The 13,754-nt window shown below is 34.0% G+C and overlaps 1 protein-coding gene across 2 annotated transcripts in view; it reads right to left on the bottom strand.

The window, feature by feature from the left end:
• The window catches only part of LOC149771970 (dnaJ homolog subfamily C member 12-like), a 36,384-nt gene that overhangs the window by 10,709 nt on the left and 11,921 nt on the right, over nt 1–13,754 (bottom strand). For both annotated transcript variants that reach the window (XM_089948014.1, XM_089948013.1), the window contains exons 2-4: nt 12,134–12,212; nt 6,413–6,552; nt 5,367–5,535 (exon numbers count right to left, since the gene is read on the bottom strand). In XM_089948014.1, coding sequence (XP_089804140.1) covers nt 5,367–5,535; nt 6,413–6,552; nt 12,134–12,212 — 388 coding nt within the window. The remainder of the gene's footprint in view (nt 1–5,366; nt 5,536–6,412; nt 6,553–12,133; nt 12,213–13,754) is intronic.

Raw genomic sequence — 13,754 nt, 5'->3', positions numbered from 1 at the left:
TCATAAGGTGGGGATGGTCATGGATCCAGTTTCAATAAAACACTGTTAAAGTGTGGGTATGGTCATGAATCCCATTTCATTATAACACTGTTCCAGTTATAAGTTGGGTATGGTCATGAATCTCATTTCATTATAACACTGTTACAGTCATAAGGTGGGGATGGTCATGGATCCCATTTCATTATATCTCTGTTACAGTCATAAGGTGGGGATGGTCATGGATCCAGTTTCAATATAACACTGTTAAAGTGTGGGTATGGTCATGAATCCCATTTCATTATAACACACTTCCAGTCATAAGATGGGATGGGTATGGTCATGGATCCCATTTCATTATAACACTGTTCCAGTCATAAGATGGTCATGGAACCCATTTCATTATAGCACTGTTCCAGTCATAATGTGGGTATGGTCATGGATCCTATTTCATTATAACACTGTTCCAGTCATAAGATGGTCATGGATCCCATTTTATTATAACACTGTTCCCATCATAAGGTGGGTATGGTCACGGATCCCATTTCATTATAACACTGTTCCAGTTATAAGCTGGGTATGGTCATGGATCCCATTTCATTATAACACTGTTACAGTCATAAGGCGGGGATGGTCATGGATCCAGTTTCAATATAATACTGTTAAAGTGTGGGTATGGTCATGAATCCCATTTCATTATAACACACTTCCAGTCATAAGATGGGATTGGAATGGTCATGGATCCCATTTCATTATAACACTGTTCCAGTCATAAGGTGGGTATGGTGATATACCCCATTTCGTCGTAACACTTTTCCAGACTTAAGGTGGGTATGGTCATTTATCACTGCACTACATCACTATAATGCTCTTCATGATAACACTTCCAGTCATAAGGTGGGTATGGTCATGGATACCATTTCGTTATGGCTCTGTTCTAGACATAAGGTTGGCATGGTTTTGGATCCTATTCCATTATAACACTGTTCTAGTCATAAGATGGTCATGGAACCGATTTCATTATAGCACTGTTCCAGTCATAAGGTGGGTATGATCATGGATCCTATTTCATTATAACACTGTTCCAGTCATAAGGTGGTCATGGATCCCATTTTATTATAACACTGTTCCCATCATAAGGTGGGTATGGTCATGGAACCCATTTCATTATAGCACTGTTCCAGTCATAAGATAGTCATGGAACCCATTTCATTATAACACTGTTCCAGTCATAAGGTGGGTATGGTCATGGATCGTATTCATTATAACACTGTTCCAGTCATAAGGTGGGTATGGTCATGGATCGTATTCATTATAACACTGTTCCAGTCATAAGATGGTCATGGATCCCATTTTATTATAACACTGTTCCCATCATAAGGTGGGTATGGTTATGGATCCCATTTCCTTATAACATTGTTCCCATCATAAGGTGGGCATGGTCATGGATCGCATTTCAATATAACACTGTTCCAGTTATAAGGTGGGTATAGTCATGAATCCCATTTCATTATACCACTGTTACAGACAAAAGGTGGGTAGTCATAGATCCCATTTCATTATAAGACTGTTCCAGTCATAAGTTGGGTATGAACATATATCCCATTTTTTTATAACACTGTTCCAGACATATGGTGGGTATGGTCATGGATCCCATTTCATTATCACACTGTTAAAGTGTGGGTATGGTCATGAATCCCATTTCATTATAACACTGTTACAATCATAAGGTGGGGATGGTCATGGATCCAGTTTCAATATAACACTGATAAAGTGTGGGTATGGTCATGAATCCCATTTCATTATAACACACTTCCAGTCATAAGATGATCATGGATCCCATTTCATTATTCAGCAGTAGAATTATATGTGTTGTATACTTCATCATAAGGGAGCTTTATGATGAGGGAATCATGTAATGCATTATAAGGTGGTCTCACAATAATGCAGTAAACTCTATGGCTCCCACTGACAGCAATATGATCACTCAGGGAGTAGTGTATAACAAGTGAGACAGGATAATGACATGATAAAAATGTAAACATCAGCAGCACATAAAAAATACATATTATACAATATGCTCCAAATATAAAGAAATTTTTTTAATGAGGCTATGTTAGCTGTTTCCTTAGAAAACTTTGTTCTTTGTTTGTTGGCTTTAACAGCCCATTTAACACTTTACTGAATATGTCATACCAAGGAAATGGGAGACATGGGCCATTGCCATGGACACACTGAGGTAGTTGACCGTTGATGGCTGAAGCAGGTACTGAATTAGCAACCCATGGATTATGAGTCTAACAACAAATTAGCTACCATAACTCCCAATTAAATTAAAGTAACTGCCTTAGCAAACCTCACTGTAGGCATGAGAAAAGAAGTCTCCAAGGTAAGGAATGTGGTTTCTCTTCATCACATTTCACATTCAGGTTTGGAATCCTGATTTTCAATGAAATACTTGCTAGACCAGGGGTGGGCAAACTACGGCCCACCAAGGGCTTTCATGCGGCCTGCCAAGGGTTTTCATGCGGCCTAGGAACAAGTCATCATTCACACTGACTCTGTTTATGTTACTCTGTTTATCAAATAAATGTGCTTCTTTTGAAGTTTAAGTTTTCAAATATTAACAACATATTAACAACTGAAAATTAATTATGATGTTAGTTAGAAAAACCTTCTGTTTTTGCTATTTCAAATATTATTTTACTTAATGAACTATGCGGCCCGCAACAATGTGTAAATTTGTGTATGCGGCACTTGCACTGGAAAGTTTGCCCACCTATGTGCTAGACTGTATGTCTGTCTGTCTGTATGTTTGTATTTTAAAGCACCATAGCACAATTGTGACTCTATAGTGCCAACAGAAGGTTAAGTTTTAAAAAAATGAATTGCACAAACATCTGGAAAGATAAAGCCTCCTAATAACTGTAAATACAGATGCTAAAATTCAATAAAATGTATAAAAAATAACAGATAAAGGTACCAAATATTAAAATCCTTAAATTATGTTTCCAAACCTGATACATGTTTGCCAAATTTTGATTTTGATAAAAATTTTCAACCTGAGTGCAAAGTCAACTTGAAATTGTATCCTTCTGTAAAAAAAAATTATGAAGTCATATTTAAGGTCAGAATCTCAATGTTACCCTCCTCTCCCCCCCCCCCACGCAATAACTAGGTACAGTGTGACCCTGCTATAACATGGTAGTTGGGAGCCATAAAACCCAACCGCATTATATACCGAACCGTGTTATATGCAACCAAGTCAGTTAGCTGAAGAAAATGTAACCCCCACAAAAAAAATCATCTTGTGGGGTGGGTGAGGGTAATAAATGCGGACGTTAAAATACATGCTTCGTCAGCACAGTTACCATCTTAAATTGATGCATATTAAATGAGAAATACACCTGTAGTGAAAACAGAGAAGACATAATAGTTTACTTTATTTAGAGAACCATGAATTGGTACATATATGTGAATCCTGTTTATATATAAATGTCTAATGTATAGCATGACTAGAGTATCAACACCGTGTACTCACCTGCGAACCTCATCATATACACTGAATCCACAAAACAAGTGATTCCATTGAAAATATGCACACACACAGCTTTAAAATATTCATTAATTTTGTAACAGGTCATAATGGTCTGAATTCAGTGGAAAAACATAACACAATCACATAACGAATGACGAAATACATTTACTTTAAAGTACGTTCCAAGTCGGCAAACTTAGTTTGCGTTTTAAGCCGCCGCTGGTAGCGTTCGTAAGCATAAACTTTTTCCCTACAAAAAGGAAACTTTCACAGCACAGTTAACGTGTTCCAGTCACGTTGGAAAATGCAAAAATCCATCAGATTCCATCACTTTTATTTAAGTTTGGTACTCACTTCCTTTGAAGAAAAGTTCTTTGCTGTTGTTGAAAGATTGTAGTGAGCTTTCTTTGATGAAGGGTGTATGTGCTATCGAAGTCACCACTAAAGGACATCTTTGGAGAACCAAACAAATGCCCATTTCTTGTTGTGGCGGCAACATCAAATAATTGTATTACATGACTGAGATGAGTAGTTTTTCCATTTGCTGAGTACGTTTTCATAACAGTTGGTGCTTCAAAGGTAATATGTTTCCTTTGAAATTTCAGCAAACTACTTTATCTGGGTACATTTTTAAAAAGGAATTGGCTGTCGTTTTGACTATTCTAGTTATTGTCCCTCCATGCCTACTGAATAAACCAATAAGTAAGATGTATTTTTTATATTTTTTTTTTATACATTTGTGGTAGCAGTGTGATGCTGCCTTCCACGCATGCGTCTGAAAATTAACAAAGGGTCAACGGACGATAGAGATGCAGGTGTTCTGATGACAGGGATTATTACAGAAAATGTGAGTGTTCTGAAGGATATAATTCTGAGTGAAAAGATGAGGAATTTTACTTACTATCCACATACAAATGTCAGTCTTTGTAAATATATTAATTACTAGCGAGCGGCCGAAAAACCGATGAAAGATAGATTACAAGACAATGCCTCGTCCGGTTGATCTCCATTACCAGAAATGTCAACAACAAAAAAGCAGATATTTCACAACATACAGAACTCATGCTAGATGGCAAGATAAGCGGATTATGAGATGGTTTGTCAGTATGGACAAAGAATTTGTTTATGTAACAATAGATAAATTTCAGCGCATTTTATATCCTGTTTGCGGCTTCCTTTCATGGGGCCTCTGAATTTCTGCACTCCAAACCAATGGCTGTATATAAAAGTATAAACAGCCAACAATGTCGACAATAAATAAAAAAGCCACATGAAGAAAAGCCACAGGAAAAACAATCCAAGTTTGCAACATTGGCGAAGACCTACGTGATCCCAGAATAAACTTTTTATGCATTTTTTTCTTCTTTTTACTTTTAAGAAGAAAAAAATACTTTTTCGTGTATATAATGCATATAAAATTTCAGGAGCCAAGCCATGATTGTCTTGTATTATTCATACGCGATCTCTTCCCCAAAATAAGCAACATTTTATGTTTTTTCGTACATTTTAAGAATCTGCATTATAACGGAGCGCGCTATAGCAGGGTCACACTGTACATGTAGTTGAAATTAGGCTGATTTAATGCAATTACCAAACTGAAGTTTACAAGTAATCAGCCTTCAAAATTTGAACTTAGTATTTAGTTATGGTTGAGATGTTTTATCAAATTGACACATGGATTCAGTCTAAAACTTAGAATTTTATAAATGGTTTCAATTTGAAACCCCCACCCCTCCACTGTTTTGTACTGAAAATCTTCTTGGAATTATTCTAAAAGTGTTCTCATTTATTAGTAGTGTTTTTGGTATTATTATTATTATTATTATTATTGTTGTTATTATTATTAACTTGCCAATGTTGAAGTATTGTCGATTCTTGCTGGACATATCCTCCTGAAGGCTACTCCAGTCTTGTGAACTATGCAAAGTAGACTGCCATTCAGTACTTGGAGGAGGATTGTCAACTGCTGAATCTCCCTGCTCAATCATACATTCCTTCTTAGGATATGTCCAGTGCATGGACTGTAGGGAAACAATGTATTTAAAAAGATTGTGCTTATGAAATTCAATAAAATACCATTTATTATCAGACAAGGCATATGACACTCTAGTTGATGAACATGCTTTGATGAAATGGCACATCAATCTGCTCATGTACAAACTAAATGTTGTATCCTGTTTGTAATTCTTTCTACACTTCATATTCATTATTGTTTAGAGGTGTACAAATAACTGTAGGTAAATGATACATGTATATATGATAATTATCTGTTAATCTTTACGTACAAAGAGTTGACAACTCTTAATAAGAACACAGAAATTCTCTTCACGACAAATTAAGGACAAAATTAATCTTGATTTCAAGTATTTATAGTTAAGGCCGGTAATGCTTACACATGTAAATGGCTTACTTAGTTTACTGCATGCAACATATACATTTGTAAATGCTTACTTTACTTTACTGAATATAAATGTATACACATGTAAACAGCTTTAGTTTATTACCTAGTGTTAGTCAGTACACATGGCCAGGTGGCAGTATATCTGGTTGCATTATCAATTATTTTCATCATTTGTGTGTGTGTGTGTGTGTCTATATATATATATATATATATATATATATATATATATATATATATATATATATAGTAACAATTGCAATAGGTAAGATTTACACACTGTCAGTGGTATACATATATTGATATAAATATCTGTCAGCTCTCAGTATAATTAGCAGTTGTGGAAAAGGTTGAGTTTCTAACTTTTTTTTCATCAAATGACATTGTTTCAGTTAATGTCTACAATGTAAGTGTTATGAATGTATGAATGTTTTCCAGCCTTTCTGATGGTATACAAAACATCTGGTGGTATTAAACTTACCAACAATATGACCACATACCTGATGTACTGAATCTCTTAGACCCAGCCATTTCTGAAAGGACATAGCAATCCCAGACCCACGCCACTGATCATACTTCTTTCTCAATTCAGGGTCAGATAGTACCTCCTTGGCTCTCTGTAGCATGCCAAACCTCTTTGCTGTAAATTGAAACTAAACACTTCAGATGAATCTGAATGACAGTGAACTTCTATTAGCAAGTACATGTAGCTTATTTTTTCTGCTGATCCCATGTGCTCCAAATGAGAGGAAAAGATCCTGAATCTAGACAGCTGATAGCAAATCCACTTTGCACATACAATATCTGTCATCCAAGGGTCAGGCATGATCCCTAAATCTTACATATGACTCTATAGTCTTAAAGTAAGTAATAGTAAAGCAGAACCAAGAAGTTTAGTAAAATTCAACAAATAATTTATTTCCCAAGAATAAATGTACAAAGTAAAAATGTAAATGGAACTTACAGTGTTGTGAATAAAATCCCCAAAATCTGCAATAGATTTAGCTGTCATACTGAAGTGGAATGCACCAAAAAGTGCAACAGATATACATGTCATACTGAACTGGAATGCACCAAAAATGACAACTGATTTACCTGTCATACAGAACTGGAAGAAAACAAAAACTGCAATAGATTTACCTGCCATACTGAAGTGGAAAAAAACAAAAAGTGCAATAGATTTAGCTGTCATACTGAACTAGAATGCACCAAAAATGACAACAGACTTACATGTCATACTGAACTGGTCAAGAAAACAAAAAGTGCAATAGATTTACCTGCCATACTGAAGTGGAAGAAAACAAAAAGTGCAACAGATTTACATGTCAAACTGAACTGGAATGCACCAAAAATGACAACAGATTTACCTGTCATACTGAACTGGAAGAAAACAAAAAGTGCAATAGATTTACCTGTCATAGTGAAGTGGATGAAAACAAAAAGTGCAATAGATTTACCTGTCATACTGAAGTGGAATGCACCAAAAAGTGCAACAGATTTACATGTCATACTGAACTGGAATGCACCAAAAATTACAACAGATTTACCTGTCATACTGAACTGGAATGCACCAAAAATGACAAAATATTTATATGACATATTGAACTGAAATGCAGTGAGTCCCAATGCAACTTGCACAGACACAGATCTCCCATCACATATTGTGCAAGTAGATCTGGACCCATGCAGTCTGTTAGGATTAAACAGTAAAACACAACATAGACCCTGATCTACAAGCACATTATTAGATTCATAACCATGTAAAGTTCTGAAAAGTTAAACATTTTCTTTGTGTTTCTTATTTGCCTTGTTTGACTCTTATAACTGTCTCTGACAAAGATTCAGTGGAAAGTCACCAGTCTTAGTTGAAATCTAGCTTTGCACTGCTCAAAGTCAGCTTGTTTTGGTTTATATATATATATATATATATATATATATATATATATATATATATATATATATACTATTTTTCATGAGGTACCATTTTTCATGGATTTCACTCCTTTTATCAATCCAGGCCCTTGAGTCATTGTATCATTTCTGTAGTATAATGGAAATTAAATGATAAAATAGACTGTGCTCTAACACTAAGAAAACATTTTTACTTTCAGTTAAAATCACAGCATTTTTTCTGGGTGAGGGTTTTTAAGATCAAATTTGAATGGATTACTTTCTTTTACTCAATTCAAAATGGGCACAGTTAAATCATTTTTATTATTAAAATGTATTTTATTCTCGTAATTCACTTCTAAAGATGTACAAGTGAGTCATACAATGATCAAATTAATAATATAATAATAATAATAATATTAAATAATATTAAATATTATTATTATTATTATTATTATAACTCATATATCTTTGCAGAGTTAAACAATGCATAAAGGCAGAAACAGTCATTCCAATTTCCATAATAACATTTCATAACAATTATTTAAAAGTCCCTCTTGGACAACACACAATAGCTATCACTTTGGTAAAGAAGAAACCAGCAATAAGGTTTACTGAACACTGTATCTTGTCCAAAAATAATATGGCTGATGGCACAATGCCTTGTGGGTAAATGACATCTACTACTGCATGGTAAAGGTGCCATAGACTGGGCAAGAAGATTTTTTTTTTTTAATGTTAGGCAAGATGACTTCACTAATGGATAATCTTGAGCATACCTTTATGCTTCCATTATGATGCCTGAAAGCCATGACTCTACACATCATATTTCAGATGTCCCTCCTCTAAATCAACACAAAGGGAATCCATCAGTAGTAGAAGCTCAGTTACACCTGAGATAGCTTCACCATTTAGGGACCCTCCACCACCATGTTACAGCAGCATAAATGAATAATTACCATATTTATTTGCTTATAAGTCAGGTCCAACTGCAAACTGCACAGCTCCAGATCTGTTGTTGCTTAATGATAGACTGAAGTTAGGACAAATTAAGTAGAACAAACAATACAGACCCTAATCATTAGTAATTTCTGATACTCTGAGCATAAATATCTTAAGAGTTTGGAATTTTCAGCAATATCATATTGCCTTCATCAGTAACTAATGTTAATCACATGATCTATAATATCATGCATTATCCAGAGCATGGATGCAACCTTTTCAGTAACATATACCTGGACTGTCAGTGCATTATGTGATGGCAGATTTGGGTCTGTGCTGTTTGCAGTTGGACCTGGCTTATAAGTTAGTGCTGACTGTAACTGAATAATTATTAATGCTGCAGCAACAGATAAAGGACTAAATATGACACCATAATGAAGTATTCACTATACTAGTTCAGCTCCCATAGTAAGCCTATGGAAAAATCATAATACTAAAACTTCACTAACTTTAAATTTCTGATAGCTCATGATCAAACCTACATTTATCAGTACTGGCATATCTTTGATGCAAGTTTCTGAGCAGAGAAAGTCATATGAACCAGAGCATTTTTGGATGAAACATGTCTCTGAAACCTGTGTTCAATTATGCATCAAAGAGTCTGGTGCTAATTTCAGTAATGTGTTTTTCAAACTCTAGTCTGTAAACTGACTAAAATTCCATTAATAAAATATTGTCTCTTTCTTTTCATTTACAACTAGAACAAACTCTCAGAAAAGTCTCTGTACTAAAACTATTATTTTCATTATCAAATAATCCTGGTCAGCCAAACCCACATATACTCCATTTTATGTTCACCCATTTCTAGACTGGTTCCCATTCTTCAATATGATTAGTTGTGAATCTTATAAAGTAAAACAGTGATCTAATGGATATTCTCACCAATCACAAATTTCTGCATACCTTCTACAATGCACCAATAACAAAAACATCCATTTGAACACAAAATGAATTAAAGTCCCACTAAGGAGTATAATATGCCATTTTAAGGCCAACCCAGTTAATTACCAATGCATTCAGGAGTCAAGCTAGACTTGAATTGTAGGGACAAGTGGGAGCAAATCTAGAGTGACATGAAAAAGACAAACTAAATATAGATAAAATACCCCAATTTGTCATAGTTTTCTTTGCCATCTCCATACGTAATTGTAGGGCTTTTGAGCCAGTGTCCAAACACCTCATAGTTCTTGAGTTTTAATGTCAAACTGCCTCCATTGTTAAATTTAACTTTGTAAGTTCCAGTGACTTCATTGTTTGTGAGATGAATACAGTGATTAGCAAGAATGGAATCTCCAGTTTTTCATTGGCAGTCATCCTATGATTTGATTTTACCTAGTATATCTGCCTCAACAAATCATGAAAACTACTCTCACTGGAAGAGTTGCATAGAAATTCTCCATTAAAGTAACCTAAATGAAATGCTTTGCCATCAAACACCAAAATGAATCAAACCAATCCCATGGTACTGCAGATTTGTTTTAAAATTCATCTTTTCTGTTCTGTTGCAAATACATGTAACTATATGAATCCAAAATAATAGCTGTATGTCTAAAACTCCACAAAATCAAATTTTTAACAATTTAAATTCTTCTGCTAGTCTGTTTTTTGCTTTACAGACTTCGATGCTTGCAAATTGCTCTTATCACAAATTACAGCACATTTTGTCAGAACACTTGAGAGCACCTTCCTCCTGTCTTGATAGTGTTCTGATAGTGGGGTTATTTTTTGTCTCTCACTCCTATACCAAAATAAAATTTCAAACTTCATTTTAAATTGCATCATTAAAAAATCCAATCATTCTATACATCTAGATTCTGTTTGAAGCTTTGGAGTTTGAAAATAAATCTATGTATAATATAAAATGGTATCAAAATTATTTCCAAATTATAATTCTCAAATTGGGGAAATCATAGTGAAAACAACTGAATTCACATAAATGTAACACAATTACATTTAATGCCAGCAGTATACATAAGTTTAAGTTTCAATCAACTATTACAGATACAAAAGGAGCAATGTGGTTTACAAAAGTCATATATATATATATATATACACACACACACCACTGATAGAGAACCAAAATCTCAATCTTCCAGCAACTCAAAGATATCACTGTCATCACAATTTATCATTACAACTATTATACAAACTCAAAATCAATAAAAGCCAATAAAATGTTCATATCTTTTACAAATGTACTATTTATACATCTTTGCAAATAAATAATGTGACAGAGATATTTGGTGTGGGTGTAGGAAAAAAAATATTCCTTGGATAGAATAGCCCAATCAAAATGAAAGACAGGACATAATCCCCTCCCTCGGTCTAAGTTTTTAACCATTTTAAACCAGCACAAATATAGTGGCCTATTTTGAAATGGGATGCAGGAAAAAAAGAAAGAAATGTAACATATCATATTTACGTTAATATATGATGATTTATCACAATAAACACGTGAGTCTGTATTCCTCCATCAAATAAAATTAGTTTCAAAATCTCTGTGCTATTTTTCTAAATACAATATACAATAAAACTTTAGTTTTAAATACACCCAGAAGGATTTAATGTGATGGATTAAGTGTTCAGAGTGATGCTTATGAAAACAAGGTGACAAAGCACATGTGTCATCGTTAGTCATCTTAATCTCCTTGTCTGTTACGATCCAACATCTAACCTGCACATTATATAGGTATATATTTTATCTACTCCAGGGAAGCCAACACAAAACTTCAAACAGCCCAAGCAGACACACAAAGCATATTTTTGATGGTTTAAAAAAGTTTAAAAAGGGATAAACTTGGACTGGGGGTGGGAAATATATTCTATCTTTTATTTTGCTGGGGTGGGGGGGGGGTTGCAAGGAGGAATTTGTCTTTACCCCATTTAATGAGGGAGTGAAGGAAAGGACTATATTCCTGTGTAATTCTTTTCCCTGACACAAAATCCAGGGGAAAAAACAACAAACAACTGAATAATAAAGATATTTTGTGCAGCAGTGGAGAGGTTTATTTCAGTGTAATTCTATTGCCAGACACAAAACTGAGGGAGAACAAAAAAAATAGCTAAATGACTGACTTATTTGGTGAGGCAGTGAAGGAGAGATATATCCCTATCTAATTCTAATCCCAGTCACAAGATCCAAAAGAAAACCAAAACAACTAAATGACCGAGTTATTTGGTGAGGCAGTGAAGGAAGGAGAAGTTTATTTATAGACCCAGAAACAAAATCCTGGGAAGAAAAACAACAAAATGTGTACATGATTACTAACTGAGTATACGTATATAGTTTTTACATGGTATGTAGTGTCTGTATGTGTGTAAACACTCACCAGCATCTGGGTCATTTGGATGCTTATCCGGATGACAGTTTAAAACTTGTGCCTTGTATTCTGCAATTATCTGTTCTGTCTGAATGTCAAAAAGAAAAAGAAAAAACACAAATAATACTTTAAATATATCTTAAAATTTCAGAAACAAATGCATTTTTTTAAATAAAAATCTATTTGAAAAAGATGGGAAGAAATTCAATTGAAAATAAACTAAATTAAATTGTAAGTTTTCTATCCAAGCCTTTGAATTAAACAATAAAAATGACAGCTTTATTTTTTTGGGGGGTGTATTTTGACATTTTATTGATCTTTCACTAATCCTGCATTTTTTAAGGAAATGATTAAGGTGTAAAATGTGTGAAATATTGGTTTGTGCATACAAATGTAAGTGAAGATAGGGTAAATCAGTTTTCTTGTTGTTTACTGCAATAATCAGATAATTTAGAGTTTGCGCTCAAGAATTAGGCAAGGGTCATTTCATGTCATGACAACATTTACAACAAGGGAGTTCTTTAACAAAAGATTTGATTAAAATCCAGCAATGTGGATCTTGAATTTACTTAACAAATGCATTAATAATCATCTAATGAAAAATGAAAAAATATATATAAAAAACAAAACATGTCTAAACATTATTGTAGTATAAAAGCCTCCATTTTAGATTCAGGGATATTTGTATGTGATTGGTAACATTTTCTAGCCAACTGGTATCTAAACTATTTGATTATCACAAGATGTAGATTTTCTGGCCAACTGGTGTCTAAACTATTTAGAGATCACAAGCTGTATATTTTCTGGGTTTCATTGGTCCCCCCAACATATTTTTAAAAAATGAGTCATGGCCCTCTTTAGATAAATTGTTAACCTTCACTTGGGCATTTATTTATAACCTGCATTATACAAAATCACATAAATTTGTAGACTGAAGAGGAACATGTCTTGCTTCCCCATCTGGCAGTATCAATCAATTAATAAAAACAATATGACTAATTACATGATATTTTTGGTTCCTCATTTTTCCCCCTAAAGTAATACAACTTCATCTTAGTATCATTTTTACATATCAACTGGATCCTAATTAGTTGAGCCATGCAGGTAAGCAAAGTTACAATAGTGAGCACCTACACCATATGGTAGCCCTCAAGGCAACGTTACCATGACACTGACTTTAATGGTTAGCCCAAACAATGTATTATCACACCCCATGGCCAAAAAAATCCACTACAAAGAGCACAGTAGATTTCTGCAATTGGCTTGCACTAACAATGGTACTAATTACTAACAAGCAATAGGGTGTTGTGTTGTGGGGTAAACAAAAATAGGTGGACAGCTGAAATTATTATTACCAATATATCAGTTAATCCTATAAAGACTTATTTTCCATCTGGTTTAAATTTAATTAATGATGGAATGTAAAACATTTTTTAACTCACATTTTTACTTTGTACAGGCAAAGGTAAAATCTTGAACCACATTAAAAACTACTACACTAGCTTATACAAAACAGAAGAAATAGAAGATAAATCAATTGATGACTATTTGCAAGAAATTGAATGCAAGGTGATATTGTCAGAACACAAAGACTTGTGTGACGAACTCACCTCGATGGAAGAAATTTTAA

The sequence above is a fragment of the Sinohyriopsis cumingii genome, unplaced genomic scaffold (genome assembly GCF_028554795.1).
Source record: "Sinohyriopsis cumingii isolate HCF-2022 unplaced genomic scaffold, ASM2855479v2 utg001542l, whole genome shotgun sequence".
Taxonomy (NCBI): Eukaryota; Metazoa; Mollusca; class Bivalvia; order Unionida; family Unionidae; genus Sinohyriopsis; species Sinohyriopsis cumingii.
The sequence above is the reverse complement of the archived record's forward strand: the minus strand, read 5'-3'. Positions and strand labels throughout refer to the sequence as shown.